The 21,241-nt window shown below is 31.7% G+C and overlaps 2 protein-coding genes across 2 annotated transcripts; one reads left to right on the top strand and one right to left on the bottom strand.

Moving 5' to 3' along the window:
- Nucleotides 1-10,359: 10,359 nt before the first annotated feature.
- On the top strand, nucleotides 10,360-14,924 carry LOC125824892 (receptor protein-tyrosine kinase CEPR2-like). Its single transcript, XM_049504232.1, has 3 exons — nucleotides 10,360-10,622; nucleotides 11,569-14,229; nucleotides 14,331-14,924. The coding sequence occupies exons 2-3, from the start codon at nucleotides 11,670-11,672 to the stop codon at nucleotides 14,702-14,704; spliced, it is 2,934 nt and encodes a 977-aa protein (XP_049360189.1). The 5' UTR covers nucleotides 10,360-10,622; nucleotides 11,569-11,669; the 3' UTR covers nucleotides 14,705-14,924.
- A 148-nt stretch (nucleotides 14,925-15,072) lies between these two features.
- Nucleotides 15,073-19,533, bottom strand: LOC125824913 (adenylate kinase, chloroplastic-like). The gene is made up of 7 exons (XM_049504257.1): nucleotides 19,264-19,533; nucleotides 18,849-18,947; nucleotides 17,678-17,806; nucleotides 17,433-17,561; nucleotides 16,689-16,835; nucleotides 16,227-16,301; nucleotides 15,073-15,360 (listed from the first exon to the last, which is right to left on the bottom strand). Exons 1-7 carry the CDS (start codon nucleotides 19,462-19,464, stop codon nucleotides 15,280-15,282), a joined length of 861 nt encoding a protein of 286 aa, XP_049360214.1. The 5' UTR covers nucleotides 19,465-19,533; the 3' UTR covers nucleotides 15,073-15,279.
- Nucleotides 19,534-21,241: the final 1,708 nt, after the last annotated feature.

The raw sequence follows: 21,241 nt of genomic DNA, 5'->3' as shown, positions 1-21,241 counted from the left end.
TATACCTTCCAATGTATTATACTATGGCATACCTTTAGTGTGGCATACTTTCACACATTGAATACCTTCTAGTGTATTTGGGGTTATGTTGTCATTCTGTTTTTTTGAAAATGACTGTAGTTAAATGGTAGTTTACTGAATATGTGGATACTTTTCAGATTATTTTTTTCATCAAATTTATTTTGTGTCAGTGCATCTTCTATTTGAATGTGTTGCCTTGTATGTATGCATAGAATCGGCGGTTGATATGGATTTGGGTATTCATCTGATATCAAACAAGAATTGGTTCTACTCTCTGTTTTATGATAAACAACTTCTGAATGATGAGGTAAAAATATGAATATATATGTAAAAGGTGTTGTTCCTGTTTATAAGATGTGCACATACATTTATTGATTATTATTTTTATAGCATATTGATGTGGTTCTATATTATTTGCGTAAAAAAAGTAAGTACAACATTAATAGTCGCTACAAATACACTATTGTTGACTGTCTGTTCAATTCAAAAATTGCTGAAATTTATGCCACATATGCTCAAGTTGGAAGCGAAATATGTGTTGCAAATGTTGAAAGCGACATACGTGATTACATAAATGGGTATAGGTGAACCAGGGTACGTCTTATCCAAGGCATACAAGTATCCAGGTAGCTTCCCATAAGACGTAGTTGGTTGCCTCATTATCGATTCTAATGCCTTCTCTTTTGCTCGCCATGCCAACATGATGTTAATATCAATACCCAAGTCCAATCTAACGGCATCCCTGATATCATTTGGAGTGTACTTTCTCTTGTGATTTCTCAATTTAGGTGTGATTATTCCTCCAATCAATCCACTTGTTGCACGACAATCTGAAATCACCCCATCCTTTAAAGGACATGTATGTTCAGAGTTAAAAACTCTAATTCTAAACATCTTCGACTTGTTAATACTTGACGCTTTCATCAACCATGTGCATTCTTTAGATTGACATACAAGAGTATAGCTGCGAATACAATTTATATTTTTTTGTTAGTTTTGTTTTGCATCTGCAAACATAACTCAATACACTTAAAATGAAACAAATTTAACAACAATTTACCTAATAGAGTTTGACCTCTCCACCAATAATTTAAATCTTTTTTCTATTGAATACTTTTCCATCACATCCTTCAATGTCGACTTATCCATGTATATTTGATCCACCATTATCTCCTTTTGCGATCTGTTTGTAATTATTAAATCATTTCCACCATCAAATGCATCTACTGGTTGATCGCCAAACGTTGGGACAATTGGTAATGTATCATCCTTACCAAATAATTCTTGATTGTACTCAAGTTGCAACACATCACCTTCAATAGAAGTTTCTCCAGAATCAGAATATACTATATCAATATCGAAAATACTTACACATAAGGGATATACTCCAAATTGAGTGTTGATCTTTTTCAACTGAACATATACGCGCACACCCATGTCATTACGTATTTCCATAGGCGTGTCGTTACCTTCGACAATGTATTTGATTTTCATACACTTTTTTGTAAGATCGACGTTCAATTGTACCGAAATCAAATCAACTAAATCAGAATATGAAGCATATTCCTTTAACACTATCCCGTCAATGCTATATTCTACATAGCAATTCTCTTCGCTCCGTTTTTTGAAATGCCGGATCAAAACTGTGATAGTAGCCATGAATTGTATTTTTGTTTTAGGCGTGAAATGAAGAAGACAGAAGGAACATATTTTCTATTTTTAAACTTATCAGAATCCTAGAAGGTATAGGTCAGTTACATTTTTTAAAGTGCCAAATTAGTGAGTTTAAGGGCTAAAAAATAGCCTTGTCAGTTACATTAACTGACCTCATTTAGTGGGAATTTATTTTGAATGTATTTTTGTATTAAAAAAAATGAAATGTTTATGGAATTCAACTATTTTTTAACTCAAACTGTAGCTATTTTTTTAAAATATGATACTTTTAGCTATTTCAATCTAATAACCCTAAAACTATAGTCATTTATGTAAGTTATACTATTTATTATATCCACCTGGGCACATATATACCTTTAAAATACACTATTAACTAGTGCAGGGAGTAAAAGGTCTTTTCCAAAGTTTGGTATTGTTACAACAATTTCGATTAAAGTTCAGATATATTTGAGACCTTTTTCCCTATATAAAATTGGTCTATTGTATGCAGGGGCAAATTTAAGGGTAAAAAATGGGTCACTCGAACCCGTGGTCATCCGACAAAACTCGATATATTATTTGTATAATTTTTAAAATATAGCAAATATTAAATAAAGGAACCCATGATTACAAATGGTTGGATGGCTCACTGGTTCAAGGGTTTTTTTTTTTTTATGAGGTCGGTTCGATTCCTAGAGAGGACCTCTTTTTAAAATCAATTAAAAAGCATCATTGTTTGTTATTTTTTTGAAAAAAAATCATTTTCTTTTTATAAAGTGTACTTTTTAAATTTCTTGAGATGCAAAATTGCATATATTTTTTTTATAAATGGTTTCTTTTAATAATTCTTTTTCAATCAATAATTCATATAAAAAATTCATTTAATTTTTTTTGTGACATAATACTTGAGATTTATCAAACTTCTGATAATTTTTTTCTTTAATATTATTTTTTCCCGAAAATCGTATTTAATAGTTTTCTTATGAAAAACCTATAATCTATTATTGCTAAATTAAATGAGGCCCTTAAATTTGTGAGCCTAAAATGATTGCCTTTTTCTTAAAGGGCAGAGTCGCCCATGACAATGGTGCATCCGTCTTTTTGAAATCCTGAATTCGCCTATAATTGTATGTTGTATTTAAGTTTGAGAATACGGTGTACTTATATAGTATAATTAATACAAACATCATATGGCACAATGAATTAAAAATATGAGTACAAATCAAATGATACGGTGATATTAAATGAAAACAATTCTCAGCTCTTAATATATTAAACAGATAGTACCTAATAACTCATTAAAAAGAAAACACCTAAAACCGGTGATGTTCTGAAAAAAAAAAAAAAAAATTAATATTACGACCGTTTCAGTTTATGAAGCAAAAAAAAAAACAAAAACTAAGGATATAATTATATTTTAATAATGATTTCATAAAGACATGCTAATTTTTAATGTAAATTATTCTTCTAAAAGTCGAGGATTTATCAATAACAACTTCTCTTCTAATATAGGGTAAAACTTGTGTACATTTTTATTTTCTCAAACTTTGATTATCAAATTACGCTGATTATGTTATTGTTTGATTTATTTTTTTCCTCGAGAAGTTTTCCAATAGTATATAGTGAAATCTGTTGGTGCATTTATGAGGATCATTTGAAGGGCCCATATATTGTTATTTGCAATGTCAAATATTAATACTTTCACACACCAAAAAAAACAATATTAATACTTTTGATTTTTGAAAATGACAATCCTACCAAATGCCACCACAAAATTCCAAAAAAACAACTTGTACAATGCTTTAATTAATTTATACAGGCTCCATTCTATTCTATTATTGATGAAGCCATTAGGTGTTTCAAATTTATTTAAAAGGTGGCCCTTTTTTTTTCCTTTTTCAATATAGTAAATACATTGCCTTTATTTCATTCTATAGACTGATCATATATAAATGCTTTATATATAATATATTAAACATCAGAAAATAAGAAAAAAAAACCATCTTTTCACATAAATATATTCTTAGGAAAATCATGGCAAATATTTCCCTCATATCAAACACACCTTTCATGCTAAATGAAATTAGTAACCTAGCTAAAAATTAAGGTAGATAACTTATTCCCTACGTGTTATTAAATTGCTGATAGTGTAAAAAATTTTATACCATAAAATTTTTAAGAGAATGAATAAATATCTAGACATGTTCTATAACAATAGATTTCCAAATTCAACCGTCTAGAACTGTAATGGAATGAATATAATAACAAAACTATCAGATTTAAGCTCTAGAAAAGAAAAAAAAAAGTCATAATAATTTTTTTTTCCCCTTTAATGTGTCTTACGCAGTAATAGAGAAATTTCACACCAGGAGTACATATGATGATTACATACTCAATGCATGGTCATTAAATTAAGAAAGAAGCCACACGTGGCATATGATATTAAGTTTAATTTGCATTAATTAAAATTAATAAGAAAAAAAATGCATAGCATGTACCATAAATGTATTAATGTTTCAGCCAAGAGAATAGATGCTTCAACTAGATCTTATTCGCTCCATTTCATATTACTTGATCTATGTTGATTTGAAACAATTCTTAATTTTTTTTATCAAGAGTGTATTATATTAAACTAATTTTATTAATAATGCTTAATTTAAATTTTCTTGATTTTCTAAATTGAACAAGTAAAATGAAACATTTATTTTTTATACAAAAATCAAATAATATGAAATGGAGGGAGTATTAATTAATTTGTATTCTTTAACATGTGAATTCATAACCACTCAACATATACTCATTTAAGCTTGTATTGGAAGGATTTATGACATCTTAGATTAAAAATTATTTTGGTTGTAATTAAATAGCTAAATGGGCCTTATGATAGGTCTTGAATTAATTGTAAAATTGTGTCATTGAGTGTTACACTAGCCAACATGCATTAAACAATTTTTTTTAAAAATAAATCATATAAGCTAATTACATTTTATTTCTATAAGAAGTATTAGTCCATTTTAACCGGAAAGAAAAGCAAGTAAATCCATGTCAAAATTTGTATCTTTTGTCTTACTTTCTTAATCTTTTGCATAAATACTAAGTAATTATTTTAAAGTGATTCATGAGTTTCTAATATTATATATAGCACGCATAAATTCTCCAGTAATTGGGAAAATGACTTGCGCAACCACAAAAACACATAAAACAATTTTTAGTAATCATTTTCATTATTTACTCCTAATATTCATTTGTGGCTCATGTCTTAATCAATGTATTCATTTTTCAGCTCCTTTTCATGTTCACATTCCATCAATATGGATGTAGGGGTCGTAGCTTCGTTGACATAAGATTTGTATATGCTTTATCTTCTTCAAATTTAAATTTATACAAATTTATCGCATAACTTATAATTACTCATAACACACAAAAATTAATTATAAGTATTCTTTATTCAAGCTACTAAATCTCATAATTTGTAATAAATTCCTATTTTATACGAAATAATTTTTTCTATCATAAGTACATAATCAACATTAAGTTCCTTGCTAAACCTTATATGGTTGTTTAACTGCAAAAGATGATAAACGACATTGATATCGACAAGTTAGTATTTCTACTACCATTTAAAAGTATGAAAATTAAATATCGTCGACATGAATTATTATTTTTTGTAAGCATAAATTGTATAACACCATAATTAAAAAAAATATTTATTTATTGGAATAATTTCTTTGATCGAATTAGTATCAGTAAGTTCAGCCCAAATATTATTGCATGTATGTTTTTAAAAATTCACTTAATATGTGTATAAATGATTTATGTTGAATTCAATAAGTTATTTTTTTTAAAATTCAAAAATTATGAATTTAAAATTCTAATTCCGTCTCTACATACATACCACACTATCCATATCTCAATGTTGTTAATTATAAGGTTTTGCTGAGCAACCATGCATTTTATTTCGTCCTACCATGCACAATCATTGCCGTGCTTCATTTTAAATATTTATTTGATGATATGATTTGTGTTATTATGTTAGTTAAGCTAATATAATATCTTTGACTGAACTTTTGATTAGATATAAACAAAAACAAAAGGAACTTTTGCCAAGTTAGTTAGATAAGTAGTACCTACATTTTTATTTTTTAAAATTATAGTAGTGTTCGGGTCAGTTTTCTCACATCTCAACAAATTTACAGGATACTTGTTATCTCCCACTAGCAACAAGCACTAGGTAATTCTGATTTCAGAGTTTTCAACCACTTTATTGACCTCTAGGCCACACCATTGGGTGCATTTCTAGTTCCCTTTTTAGGTTTCTCTATTAATGGAAAAAATAATTTAGAGTTTAAGTTTGTTACTGAATTTGGCTGTTACCAAACTTATTGATTAATTATAATTATTAATAAAGTTTTTTTTTTAGTAAGTAGAAATACGAGTAATTATTAAAAACTAATAGACTACTCTTGTAATACAACCAAAAGACACTGGACCAATAAAAGCATTTTCACTAAGATGGTCAAACAGCTAATCAAAACCAAGCAGCTCAACTATATTATAAATTAGTAATAAAAAATATTAATTCCTCTGTAGCTTACAAATGAATTATTCTAATGTTCCTACTAATAATATTTTAGCTTGCGCCTACGTACTTTATTCTGTTTGTATAAAGGAAGATTTGAAGCAAGCAACCAAATTCTCTTTTAATTAATACTAATTACCATTACTTTAATTATCAATTTCTATATAATTTTAAAAATTATTTAGCCAAACAACTTAATTTCCGTCAAAATCAGTCAGTTGAGTTTGTTGTTCGATGAAAACGACACAGCATAAGCATATATAAGTAAACACAAATTGAATTAATTAAGTAAGAGATTAATCAACTTCTTTTGTTAATGCTATTTCAAAATAAATATTTTCCTATATTAAGTGAAATATGGGTATATTTATTAAAGAAAGAAAAGATTAGCGTAACTAATTAGACTGACGTCGTTGATTTGGGAAAATATAAGAAGCAAATAGTTATTAATTCGTGGAGTTTTGATATCATTAATGACAAAGAAAACAAGGTTAAAACATTATTAGTTGATGTACGATTATCATTTAATTTATGCAACATTTTAGGCAAATCTTGTGTAGACAAAATAGGATAGTGATACCAAACATATAAATGAAACAAGCCTTACATACTAAGTACTTACTAGGGTGTGTATTCCGATAATATTAATTAATTACTTGCAAACTAGGTTTTTACAAGTAGTATCAGAGTCACGTTGCATGTAATACAAAGTGTTTTCTTTGCATCTATCTCTATGACGATATTGTGTTCCTTGACGAAAAAAAAATAATCTTTTTGGCAAAAGTTACATAGACAAAGCAATCTTTAGACCTTAATAAACTCCTTTTAAGAAATATTGTTATGGACTATACGTACACATCACAAATGTTTATTCTCAAAAAAATATATGTATATATCTCATATTGTGAAAATCGGGAGAAGTTGAAGTGTTTAGAAGTTAAAGACGGCATATTACTCACGTCTTGTTTGAATTATCAAAATATTTTCTTTAAAAAAATAGTAAGAAAAATAACTTCTCTAATAAAGTAGGAAAAACAAATTTCGTAAGTGACATTTCAAATTCATTGTCTCCTCCTTATCTGTGTCCAACGTGCTGACCCAACTCCCACCCTTAACTATTACACCCCGACCCCATCTCACCCTCATAATATTTTACTAGATTATATATAAGTACTCTATGTATCAACCGCTAAAAGCTTGACGACAAGATAAAAGAAATGAAAGAATAAACAATTGTACAGCTAAAAAACTCTATTTCCTAGTGGTGAAGGAAGATAAGCATCAAGTCTATTTAGGCCAAAAAACATATGTCATCAATCCAAAAGAATAAGATATAAAACAAGACAATTTTATTTTATTTATTTTTGTAAAAAAAAGACGTTTTGGACTCTAAATAGTTATAAAGAAAACAAAGTTTCTAGAAAGTAAATTCCCAAAAAGGAAAGTAAAAGAAATGAGGTTTAGAACATTGGGCCTTTTGCTACCGTAGAAGGCTGAAATTCCAAAATTAAGTTTATCATATTATTCATCCTATTTTTTTTTTCCAATTTTAGCTAGGGATTAGATTGGTAAAAGTGAGAGACTTAAAGCTGTAAATTAAAATATAAATATATATCTAGTGTGATTCCCATGTATCTGAGGTACATACAAATTTCGCTTGCTTTCCTCTCCAATCTCACTCGCCCCGCCTCTTTCTCTATTTTAATATATCTAGTAGCAAAAATGCATATATCTAGGTGTAAGATATGTGGGAAACTCTTAATTAGTAGTAACATACGTAATATTTTGAAAGTATAAATAATAATAATAATATATGTTCCCTAATTAATAGTAACATATGTAATATTTTAAAAATATAGATAATAGTAATATATATGATAGTAAAATATGGATGATTAGGTTGTTTTTTCATATATTAGGCCTTAGAGCAAATTTGTATGAGAGATTTGTTTAATTAGGCATGTATACAAAACTGCATATTAAAAATAGAAAAAAGAAATATTTGGAGTGAAAGCTTGCAAGAAATATTTCAAGATAGTTGGGAAAATAAAAATTGCAAGAAAATAATTAGCTAAAAAAAAGGGTACGATAAATTGTGAACCAGAAAGTTGATGAAGTGAAAGCTTAGCATATCATAAAATTGTGTGGTGTTTATTTATCTCACACTGACACATTATATTATTCAAATCTCAATAATATTTTACATTGACTTCCAGTCAACCCTCCACAACTACTATATAATTATTGCATGTATGGTCCCCCATTCCTAACCAACAACCCAATAACAAAAACATACCGATTGTAATAGGGCAGTAAGTACTCTCTAGATCGAATTCTATTTATGCAGTAGCAATGTGAACACCTTATATGAAACTCTCGAGATCAAATATTAGGTATGAAATAAGCAATATAAACACCTTATGTGAAATTGTTTGATGTAAATTTAAATTTAATTAAATTCAAATAAGCATACATCTAACACTAAGTAATTAAAAAAATAAAATAAAAAATAATATGAACGATTAATAAAAAGATATATATTTTATTGTTTGATTACACTAAATAAAAGATATTTCATCAAAAAGGATTTATAAGTTATAACCATCTCATTTGTTACCTATGTTTTATTGGTCTAATCAATAGTTAAACATTATAATCAATTTTTATACTCAAATTTACTACATTATAGTTAAATTTTAATACATGCTTTATCGAGATTTTAATACGACAAAGGTAAGTTTTTGATCGTGAAGATTTTAATAAAATTTTGAAATATCAAGTATTAATTTTGGCTCTTTAAATATGGTAAGATATATATTCAATCCAAATAAAATAATGAAACTAATTTTTGAAAAAAAGAACTCAAAAGTAGTAACTTTAGCACGTAGAATATCTCTCATATCTTTTGAGATTTTCTTTGGGATCAGTGACTGTACTACGTTGATCTAAATTAGTAAAAATATTTGAAGAGCATGGCCCCATAGAATATTTTAGGATTATTACTATGATAAAGAAAATTACATTTACGCAATATGATTTATTATTGTAGAAAGTTATCTATATTAATTTTTTCTTAAAATTACTAATTTTATTTGTTATGTATAGTTATGGTGAATCACACATTTAATGCAATGTAATAATTTTTACTTTTTTTTATAATTATTCGATATTTGAAATTTATTATTCCTAATTTCCTATAATCTAATTTTTCACACTGCATAGAATCCATTAAATATATAGCACAACCAATAGAAAACATTCCTTACCGTGAACTTCTTTCGTAATTAAGAGGGGAACTAATGTAATAGTTATAACTTATAAGTTCAGAAGAATTTAAGAACTTTAATTTTAATTTTGTATTTATATTAAATAATTTTTTAATAGGTAAGAATAATGAAATCCGGAAATCAGTTAGCAAAATGAATTGTAATTTGTAATTTACAATAACAATAGTAATAAATTCAGTGAAATTTTATAGAGTGGAGTCTAAGTTAGAAAGAGTGTAGGCTTTCATTGTCATTACCTCATTGAAGAAGTAAATAGACTGTTTCTGAAAGTCCGCTCAAAAAAATTACATCAGTAATTAAAAAAAAACATGACACTAATAACAAAAACAATCTTAATCTAAAATTTATAAACAAAAAAAGTTTGATTTAACCTTGATTTTTAAGACTTAAACTCGAAAATTATGGGATTCACTTGTCCACCCTCACTTACTCCTTGAAGGCCTAAGGAAGAATCTATTCATGTACGATTGATTCTCGAACAGTAAAAGCTAAGACCGATGCCTCTATTCCCTTCTATTCACTCCTAGGCCTTTTCTCATTTCTTATCATAGAGAAATAGAGCGAGCTTATTAAAACTTATCAAACAGGCTAGTATTAGACAGATTTAACCCTTACCAATATATAAAAGGGAACTCCTAACAAAAATGAGTAGGTCTTAATCACTTTTTCTTTATTCATTTTTTGTCACCTTCTTGTTGCATAACACACCTTCAGACAATATTGTTTTCTTTCATTAATTAATCATATGCACTAATTAAACACCACCCCTCACCCCACACTCACACACTTTTGCCTTATCTCTTCTTATTGTCTTTTCTCTAATCATTTTGCCTTCCTACTAAGACCTCATTTTTCTATCATCACTAAATGGACTAAAAACTAACAAACTCTGCATTCAGAAACTTCTTTTTCTTTTATCTATTTCTGGTGACTGACACTGCAAATTCCCATTTTCCCTTTAGAGGGGTCTCATTCAAACTTTTGAATTTTTTTGGGTATTCAAGAAAACAAAAAGTTTGAAGCTTTCTGCCTCTTTATGTGTGAATAAATAAGAGAAACAGAAAATCATCTTACTATTTCAGGTATAACTCATGTTTTCTTTAAGACTTATTCATTTGTTAGTCTTTTAATTACATAAAAATCCAAACTTTATGTGTTATATGAGTTATCAGATGATTCTTAACAACTAAGCTAGCATTTAGCCATAGATTTTAGATGATATTTTGAAAATTTATATTCCTATATTTTTGATATTTTTGGAATTTTGGGACTTTCGCTCTTAAAACTTCAAAATCTATAGCCAAACAGGACCTAAAGGATGCATGTTACTTATGATTTCTTAAGAAAGTTTACTTTTTTGTTTCTATGGATATCTCTGTTTCTGTTAAATTATGAAAGCTGTTTGTTTTCTGTCAATTAGTTGATTTCCATGTTCCTTGTTTGCCTATTGTAGTTTGCTACAACTTTCTTGGAAAAAAGTTGTTTTGTTATTGTTACAAATATGGAAATCCTAGATTTCAATCTTCTTGCTTATATTCCTATAATTCTTGCAATTATGTTTCGAGGAGTCTATCGAAAAAAGTCTCTACCTACCCCAGATTCCACACTTGTGTTTTTGGGGTAAATGAGTATCTTCTTTCATCTGGACAGTCTGTAAAATAAGGTGAAACTATTATATTTTGAGTCACTTTAAAGGGAGATAATTTAATTTTTATTAGTGTAATTCACAACTAAATGAGAAATTGACATCTTAACATAAGTTTATTTCCTTCCCAACCCCACCCAACAATTCCATCTTTTATAATCTAGACTTCCTGTATCTGTAAGTTTTCTTTTTCTTGAACTACAATTTTTATTTCATGTCGGAAAGTTATATGAAGTATATGACAAACATTTTGTTAGGTATACATACAACACTTTAAAAAAAGACAGCTTTTTTTGAATTGGATATGAGTATTATCTTGTTTTTTTTAATATACCACTTTATCTTAGTGTTTGATATCTGAGTTTTCACTGTTTTTCTTTCAGCTGCTTCTTGGATGGACACCCATCATGGCAATAATGGAGTTCTTGATTGGATTTGTGTCCCCTTTATGAAATGACCCTTTTGCCCTTCTCAAATTTCAAGAATGGCCAGAATCCAAAAACTTCAAAACTCTCTCTCAATTCTTGCTGTTTTCTTGTTTTTGAATTTTTTTGTCCAGACATGCAAGTCCTTAACCTCAGAAAGTGAGGCTCTTTTGCATTTCAAAGAGCAGCTTAATGACCCTTTGAATTACTTGGATTCTTGGAAGGACTCAGAATCTCCTTGCAAGTTCTATGGAATTACATGTGATAAAAATACTGGTCTTGTTATCGAAATTTCCCTCGATAATAAGTCGCTTTCCGGGGTGATTTCACCTTCAATTTTTTCACTCCAAAGTCTTACTTCTCTTGTGCTACCTTCAAATGCACTATCAGGGAAACTTCCTAGTGAACTTACCAACTGCACCAGTCTCAAAGTCTTGAATGTCACAGTAAATAACATGAACGGAACGATACCTGATTTGTCTAAGTTGACCAACTTAGAAGTGTTGGACTTGTCAATTAACTACTTTTCCGGGGAATTCCCATCATGGGTTGGAAATATGACTGGTTTGGTTGCGCTAGGCCTCGGAGATAATGACTTTGTTGAATGTAAAATTCCTGAGACTCTTGGGAATTTAAAGAAAGTGTATTGGCTTTACCTGGCAGGTTCAAATTTGACTGGAGAAATCCCGGAATCCATTTTTGAAATGGAGGCACTAGGTACATTGGATATTTCAAGAAATCAGATTTCTGGGAATTTCTCTAAGTCAGTAAACAAGCTGAAAAATTTATGGAAAATTGAGCTGTTTCAGAATAAGTTGACAGGGGAACTTCCTGTAGAACTGGCAGAGCTCTCTCTTTTGCAGGAATTTGATATCTCTAGCAACCATATGTATGGGAAGCTGCCTCCGGAAATCGGGAACCTGAAGAAGTTAACAGTTTTTCATGTATTCATGAATAACTTCTCTGGTGAAATTCCTCCTGGTTTTGGAGATATGCAGCATCTTAATGCCTTTTCTGTGTACAGGAACAATTTTTCTGGGGTATTTCCAGCAAATCTTGGTCGGTTTTCCCCCCTGAATAGCATAGACATATCTGAAAACAAGTTTACTGGTGGATTCCCAAAGTACTTGTGCCAAAATGGGAACCTGCAGTTTTTGCTAGCTATTGAGAACAGTTTCTCAGGGGAGTTTCCGAGTACTTATTCGTCGTGCAAGCCTTTACAGAGATTGAGGGTCAGTAAGAATCAACTTTCTGGGCAAATTCCTAGTGGTGTATGGAGACTTCCAAATGTATTGATGATGGATTTCAGTGATAACGAATTCAGTGGAACTATGTCCCCGGAAATTGGGGCTGCTACTAGCCTGAATCAGTTGGTATTATCAAATAACAGATTTTCAGGTGAGCTTCCAAAAGAACTTGGGAAACTCACACAATTGGAAAGGCTTTACTTGGATAACAATAACTTCTCCGGCGCAATACCTTCTGAACTTGGTAAACTAAAGCAAATTTCATCTTTGCATTTGGAGAAAAACGCATTCTCGGGCACTATCCCATCAGAATTGGGTGAATTTCCTAGGCTTGCAGACCTGAATCTTGCTTCAAATCTTCTTACAGGTAGCATTCCCAATTCCTTATCAACAATGACTTCTTTGAACTCTCTGAATCTTTCACACAACAGACTCACTGGTACAATACCAACTAGCTTGGACAATCTGAAGCTGTCTTCATTGGATCTCTCAAACAACCAGCTATCAGGAGAGGTATCATTAGATCTTTTAACACTGGGAGGAGACAAGGCATTAGCTGGTAACAAAGGACTTTGTATCGACCAAAGCATCAGATTCTCGATCAACTCAGGCTTGGGCAGTTGTGGTGGAAAGGCTGCTAAACATAAGTTAAACAAACTAGTTGTGTCTTGCATTGTGTTGCTTTCCTTAGCGGTTCTAATGGGTGGCTTATTGCTCGTCAGTTACCTAAACTACAAGCATAGTCATGAAGTAGATCATGAAGAAAAACTGGAGGAAGCCAAGGGAACAAATGCAAAATGGAAGCTTGAGAGTTTCCACCCTGTGGAATTTGATGCAGATGAAGTTTGTGATTTCGATGGGGACAATTTGATCGGAAGTGGAGGTACAGGAAAAGTTTATCGGTTAGACTTGAAGAAAGGTTGTGGAACAGTAGCAGTGAAGCAGCTGTGGAAAGGGATTGGTGTGAAAGTTTTGACAAGGGAAATGGAAATCTTGGGAAAAATCAGGCACAGAAATATAGTTAAGTTGTATGCCAGTCTAATGAAAGAAGGTTCAAATATCTTGGTTTTCGAGTACATGCCAAATGGTAATCTTTTCGAGGCACTACACCGAGAGATCAAGGCTGGCAAGCCAGAACTAGATTGGTATCAAAGATATAAAATTGCCCTTGGAGCTGCAAAAGGAATTGCTTATCTGCATCATGATTGTTACCCTCCTATTATTCACAGAGATATCAAATCAACCAACATTCTACTTGATGAGTATTATGAAGCAAAAGTTTCAGATTTCGGGGTTGCAAAAGTTTCAGAAATTTCTTCAAGGGGATCCGAGTTCAGTTGTTTTGCAGGCACTCATGGTTACATGGCTCCTGGTAAGTTTCAAGAAAACCTTAAATTGAGTGACCATTTTGTCTCTCCTTGTTACTTTCCATTCTTGAATTTGCATTTACTTTCCTATATGTTTGCTTGACAGAAATGGCATACACTCTCAGAGTGACCGAAAAGAACGACATTTACAGCTTTGGTGTCGTGCTATTGGAGCTAGTAACTGGAAGAAAACCAATAGAAGAAGCCTACGGAGAAGGAAAAGACCTGGTCTACTGGACCTCAACTCATCTAAATGACAAGGAAAGTATAAACAAAGTTCTTGATCAAAAGGTGGTATCTGAACTTGTTCAGGATGAAATGATCAAAGTGTTGAGAATTGCCACACTTTGTACTACTAAGCTTCCTAATTTGCGTCCCAGCATGAAAGAGGTTGTCAATATGCTCGTCGATGCTGAACCTTTGACGTTTAGGTCTTCAAGCAAATCTGAGAAAAAAGGGAACAATTTTTCTGAGGTCTAGTTTCTCTTTCTTTTTTTTTATTGGGTTTTTCCTGTTGATAATTGCTCTGTAGTATGATTCTCAAGTTAGTTTTAGGTATCTGATATACATAAATTTATACCATGTGATGTGATATTCCACTTTTTTTATGTAAAAGTTCGAATTGTGTAAGATAAAATGTACTTTTTTCTGCTGTGATTGGAAACTTCAGAAGTTGGATTAATCAGAAATGTGGGTAGTTAATGTCCATGATTAAGAGTCCCACATCGGCAAAAATACATTAGATATGTTGATTATATAAATAAGCAGGCCTTACATTCTAATAATACGTCTTAAAGCCGCATAGGTGTAGACTCAAAGCTAACAAGCTAGCCTTATACAAAAACTTGTTTTGTTGTTACCTTTGAATCTGATTCAATGAATATCCACATAGATAGTTGGAAGCAAAAATGATATACATAAACATTTCATACATTTGTATAAGAGGGATGGAAACCAACAATATTACTCTTTTTATCTTTTGTGATCCTCCTCAGTATTACATGGTACATTCTGCAGAATTTTCCTGTTCTCTATGACATTACGGTTCCAAATCTTCACTCCTTTGCTTCAAGAAGTTGAGTTAATGCACCATCAATTTGAGCAAATACCTCCTCTTTGGAAACGCTCCCGTCCACCTGAAATTAAAATAGCTCAGAGAAGATGGAGAAAGAAGATAGAAGTTTTAACACTGAGAAATGATAAGAACACGTTCATGCACGCGTATTGAAAGAAAGAACATACAGTATCCTTGTTCAGTGAAGAAAAAGAGAAGGGTAAGCAAAAGGGGAGTCCTTGATTAAGTATATTTCCCCCCAGATTGTTTGGTATGAATATAAAACTCAAAGGATTTGCTCTTCCTTTATCTTATTGAGGAGAGATGAATAATTTTAAGATAAAAGAGGATGTATGGCCCTTTTGCTTTGGCTTCGCTTTGTTTTACAACTGTTGAGAGGAAGGATCAGCCTGGATGAACTGGAAGATAATTTAAATTAATCATTTTGTAACCTACATGTCAAACAACATAATTTTATAACCATATCATTGTTCTTTTGCCAATTAGAATACCAAACTTCTTTTTCTTCAAACCATTTCCACCCAGTCCCTTCCACATTGTCTTTTTTTTTTTTTTTGATAACCGAGAAGGTTTCTCTGTGACCCGCCCTTTGGACCAATTACAGCCTTCTAAACTCGGTGGATAATGGACCCGCCCCTTTACCCTTCTCCACTTAAATACCGGGCTTTGCTTTGCATGAGTGTGGGGCTTGAACTTGCGACCTAAGCCACAAATTCTCCACCTTTTGCCACTTGAGCTAGGCCTTGGGGGGCCTTCCACATTGTCTTTTATGGACTATATTCCTGTTAACCAAGACCTTGGAAACCATCAAACAACCCAACAACTATGAATCAAGCATATAAGAATGATTCCATGTTTTGATGGTGAGTGTTTCAATCTGCATTCCCGTGTGAAGCAACTGCACCACATCTGTGTCAAAAAGAATACCTGGAATATAGTATCTTTGTACATTGACAGAACTGATTCCACATTTTGATGGTGAGTGTGCAGCCGCAGCTTCACCTGTAAATGGTAAATTGAAAAAGAAATAAGACAAAAATGAAGTTGATTATAACCTAAATTTATGCTTATAGAAAACTATACCTAAGTCAGTTATCTATAAGGTGACTTGAGTAAGCAAGGGAAAAGGCCAGCAAGAATGATAAAGGAATAGCTAAAAGAATGATTCAAATGAAGATGGAAATTTTAATACCTGCAACAAAATTTCTAGGAGGAAAATTGATTAAAATGGTTTGATTAGAAGGTCAAGAAATGATCAATGGGACAAACAGTAGGCTTCCACCAAATAAGAATTAAACAAGTTTATGTGAAATAAAAGCTTCATACAAAGGGAAATGCCCTACAGAAGTTGTAGCAACAATAATGTACGTATTTCATGCATTAACATGCCTTTTCTTCTGTATCATCAAAGCGCTGGGTAAGCCTTGCAGCGATTTCATCGGTCTCTGGCGGAGAATACTTCAAATGGTATATTCTCCCAGTTACAGGATCTAGTCTACGGCCAACCACTCTCTCAACAAGTATCTCTTCAGGTACCTATCATTTACAATTTAAAACATTGGTTGATGACTCGATGAAGGTGCATTTATTCTGAAACCTCTTGCAGTTTAATATACTACAAGTGAAACAAAAAAGAATCAGAAAAACTACTCATATTTAAAATAAGGAATTGGTTATTTATAAGTTGTAATCTTGGTTTAACGAATCACAGTATTCAGTCAAGCCCACTAAACCTCCAACTGATAAAAAAGTATTAGCTTTTGGTCCCTCAACTAATAAATTCCATAAAAGTACAACTATTAAACCATACACCTATTCACCTTTTCTGCTAAGAAAGTTATTTTGATACTTTTTTTGTATTTTAAGGAAGTAATCTGATTAATGTAGGGAAATATGCTAGAGGAGGAACCAAAAGTGCACAGTTCTCTCAATTGAAGGCTATATATGGTTAGTCGGATTACCTTGACTAAAATTAGATTTTACACAGACCAAAAGCACAATTATCCCGCTAAAAGATTTTTTTCAGGTAAATTTTGAATGCATGATACTCTATGTCGATCCTTTTCATCCTCTAAGGCTTTAACTAGAAAGAGATTGAAAACACAATCAGGGATATCAATAGCAGAACCTCACTTCCAGAAGAATGAAGAGGTCTGGCTGGAACTCTTTGAGAGCTACTGCTTGAGACAAGCTCCGAGGATATCCATCTAAAAGCCAACCCTTTTCTTGAGAGTCTGGACGCATCAACCGCTCTTTGACCATCTAAAACAAGGAATCAACGAATTACATATGAATACAACACTGTTTCTAATGACCTCTTTCAACCTTTAAAATAGCATGCTAACAAAAGCAGGAGCCAGTTTGCCAGGTAAACCTACCGTTACAACTATCTCGTTCGGTACCAATTGTCCTTTATCCATATACTCCTTTGCTCTCCTCCCATTTTCAGTGCCTGCAGCAATTTCAGCCCTCAATAAATCTCCAGCAGCAATATGCACCAAATCGTACTGCATATATGAGCTCAATGGAATTCAATTTATTACTTTTCACAGGATAATATATAACAAGGAAAATGGGTAATTAAGGTAGCAACTAACATCGACTGCAACTTGAGACATTTTTTGAAATGGAACATCAAATGCTACTAGCAACGTACCTTTTTACAAGTACATCCTAAACAAGGAAAGGGATAAGGAGCATGGAAATCAAACTATCAAGAAATGTGAAGAATGTGAGTTCAAGTAGCAGGGACTTGCTAATAATTAAGATAGAGTTGATTATAGTATGGCAAATTTCTGCTGAAGGAAATATTACAAACCGACCAATGAGAATTTAGAGGAAACCAGATGAGAACTCATAATAAACAAGATAAAGAGACTAGGGAACAAGGTACCAGTGAATTGTAAGAGAATACACATAGGAGACATTCGTGTTATGCTAGGGAAATAAGGTAAATATGTGGAACAGCGGAACAGATGCTAGTAAGATGCTTTTCAAGCCAAATCTGGTAACTGGAAAATTTTACATGATGATCTTAGTTTACAAGAGTGCAGAGAAATCTGATAATTCTGCTTTTTTAGGCTGTGGTAAAAGAGGTGCATCACCCTGCAACTTATACTAGATATACAACATGGGATAGCTAATATTGGTATTAACCATGCCGGTATTTTCAATGAGTGTATAACAATCCCCACATACTAGTTCTTGTATACCCAGTCTATGAACCAAATGGAGCAAGGGTCAAGTCATAAGAGGTCCTGGATAGAATGATACCAGTAATATAGTAAAAAACTGGTCCTCAAATTTAGAAACACCCATGGTCAGAAGTCATGAATGAAAATATTGTATAACCTGGTCTATAACACAAATATTAGTAGATAAACTTTCAAGAACAGAGATTTCATATTCAGAAATATAAAACCAAAATCCCAATGGATCATCATCCATTCCAAAAAGAGAAACCTACATAGAACAGCATAAAGATATTTCAAACATAAAAGATCATAACAACCAACTTGCCCCTATGAAGGAAAAAAAAAGAACCATTACCTTCTTGGTAATGAGCTCGCATTGCGTTCCTTTACCAGAAGCAGGAGCTCCTGATATCATTACCCTCAAAGGTTCTTGCTTTTTCGCAGACCCCACAACCTAAATCACAAAAATACAATTCAATCACTAATCAAGATTCCCTTCTTGGCTAACACTCAGCCACTACACAAAGCTATACCAAAAAAACAATCAATCAACTACATCTCAGTCCCAAACTAAAGGCTAACTCTTTCAGGTCATCTCATTCGATTGAGCATGAAATATATTGTAAAGCAACAGCTGCATAGTAAAGCTCTTCAATATACATTTATGTTAAATTACAACCTATTACTAATTTCAAATTCTGGGCTCACTTTTCTAAACTCAAAATTGAACGTAAAAAACAAAAGGGTATCAAAAGAACTGCAAGACGTACCAAGAAACTGGGACAATCCGGTGATGGGGTTTTCCGGCATTGAGTTTGGAGAGGGGTATGATTGGAATAAAGTGATTTTTTTTTAGAAAATGGCAGCTGGGAAGTAAAGGGGAGATGAAGAGAAGAAGAAATTGGTGATGAGTAAGGCTTGTTAGGCTTTGAAGAGACTGTTGAGAAGCTCAATGAACAGCACGAAGCCATCGCGCTTCTGCTCCGTGCTTATTAGAGACCTCTTGTGTTTTTTTTTTTTACAATTTGTACAATTTAAGGACATTTTTTTAGGGGAAGTTTGGTAGCTAGTTAGGGGGAATTTGGTACACTTAATTAGTTACTCCCTCCGTACCTTTTTAGTTGTCCACTTTAGAAATGACACACAGATTAAGGCAACAATGATTAGCACAGTGAAGTTATAATTTTACCCTTATGACAACTTTTCACTTCAAAATTACAACCACTTATTTGAATTCAAGTGAAATAAATTAGAGGGAAACAACATACACTTTTACAATTTTCAAGAAGTGTAAATAAGGGTATAATAGGAAAAAATTTGTTGTCCTTTCTTGATTTGTCAAAATGGACAACTAAATAGGGACGGAGGGAGTATATAAGTTATTTCACATATCCGTAAAATAATAACTACCTTCTCTCTCGTAACTTATATATGTTTTAACTATGCGTGTTTTCAAATTGCAACTTAAATATTTATTTTGTTTATGAATAACTTACCAAACATAGTATCGCTTACTCATAGCTCATCTCAAAACCAACTACTTTAATGACCCCTTAAGAATTAGTATGTGTAACTTTTAACAAATTTAAGAAGGTGGGAGTGACCTCTAGACGAACAATATGAGAGAAGTGAGACTAAGATGATTTCGACATGTGAAGAGAGGTGTGATGATGCCTCAGCGAGGAAGCGCGAGAGGTTGGTTATAAGGCGTACGCGAAAGGGTTGAAGGTAGGTTGAATTATTTTTTTTGGGGAAAGGTGCTCAAACAAGAAATGGTGTATCTTCATAGTACCGGGGACATAACTCTTGATAGGAATGAGTGGAGGTCGCATAGTAGGGTAGAAGGTTAGTAGGGATAGAGTCTTGTCTTGTGAAGGTTGTTGCGTAGTACTAGTCATACCCTTGTATTTCTTGTCATATGTCGTTTATTGTGTTTCGATTATCAAACTATTTTGCTGATGTTATTGTTTCTTTCTTGTAAACTCTACAATGTTTTTCTTATTAACTGTTATGTTTTCTTCTTCTTCTTGTAGTTTGTTTGATGCACTTGAGACAAGAGACTTTCTAAATGGTAAGGTTTACATAAACTCTATCATTCCACTTAGTTGTATACCTCATTGGGTATGTTGTTGTTGTGACTCTTAACAAATTTATATTTAACGTAAATTATTTATTTATTATTTTCAAATTTCTTAAATATAAGAATAAAAATCTTTTGTGAAAAACGTAAAATTTACATAGTACAATACAACAAAGTTGAATTTTAAGTTAGGGCCATTCAAACTTGAATCGAAAAAATATTATTGATTTATCAGTAATGAGTCATTGATTTAGTAGTTTTTTGAATGGTTCTAATATTTTTTAATATAGATCATCGATTCTTAACAGTTTGGGTATTTTTTTAACAGGCCAACTGATAGTCCGATAGTAAATTAGTAAACTATATTTATATCATTCTGTATATAAAGTCCTTGACATAAGGTTTAGATTATTTCTAACGGTCTCAAACTCTCTATTATTCTAAAAGGTGTCAGTATTTGGTTTTGAGCAAGATGCAATTTTCCACTCATATGCATGGTATTTTAGTTTGACACCTTATTTCTAAATATTTTTTTATATAAAAAAAAATTTGCGTAAAAAATCTTAATGGTTAAATCGATGACTCAATCGATAACGATCAATAATCGATAAACCAATATATATAATGAATTAACATTTCTACATATCAATAATCGATAAACTTCAAAA

The sequence above is a fragment of the Solanum verrucosum genome, unplaced genomic scaffold, assembly GCF_900185275.1.
Source record: "Solanum verrucosum unplaced genomic scaffold, falcon-dt-bn FXZP01000086.1, whole genome shotgun sequence".
In the NCBI taxonomy this organism is placed as follows: domain Eukaryota; kingdom Viridiplantae; phylum Streptophyta; class Magnoliopsida; order Solanales; family Solanaceae; genus Solanum; species Solanum verrucosum.
This window is presented reverse-complemented; position numbering and strand designations above follow the sequence as displayed.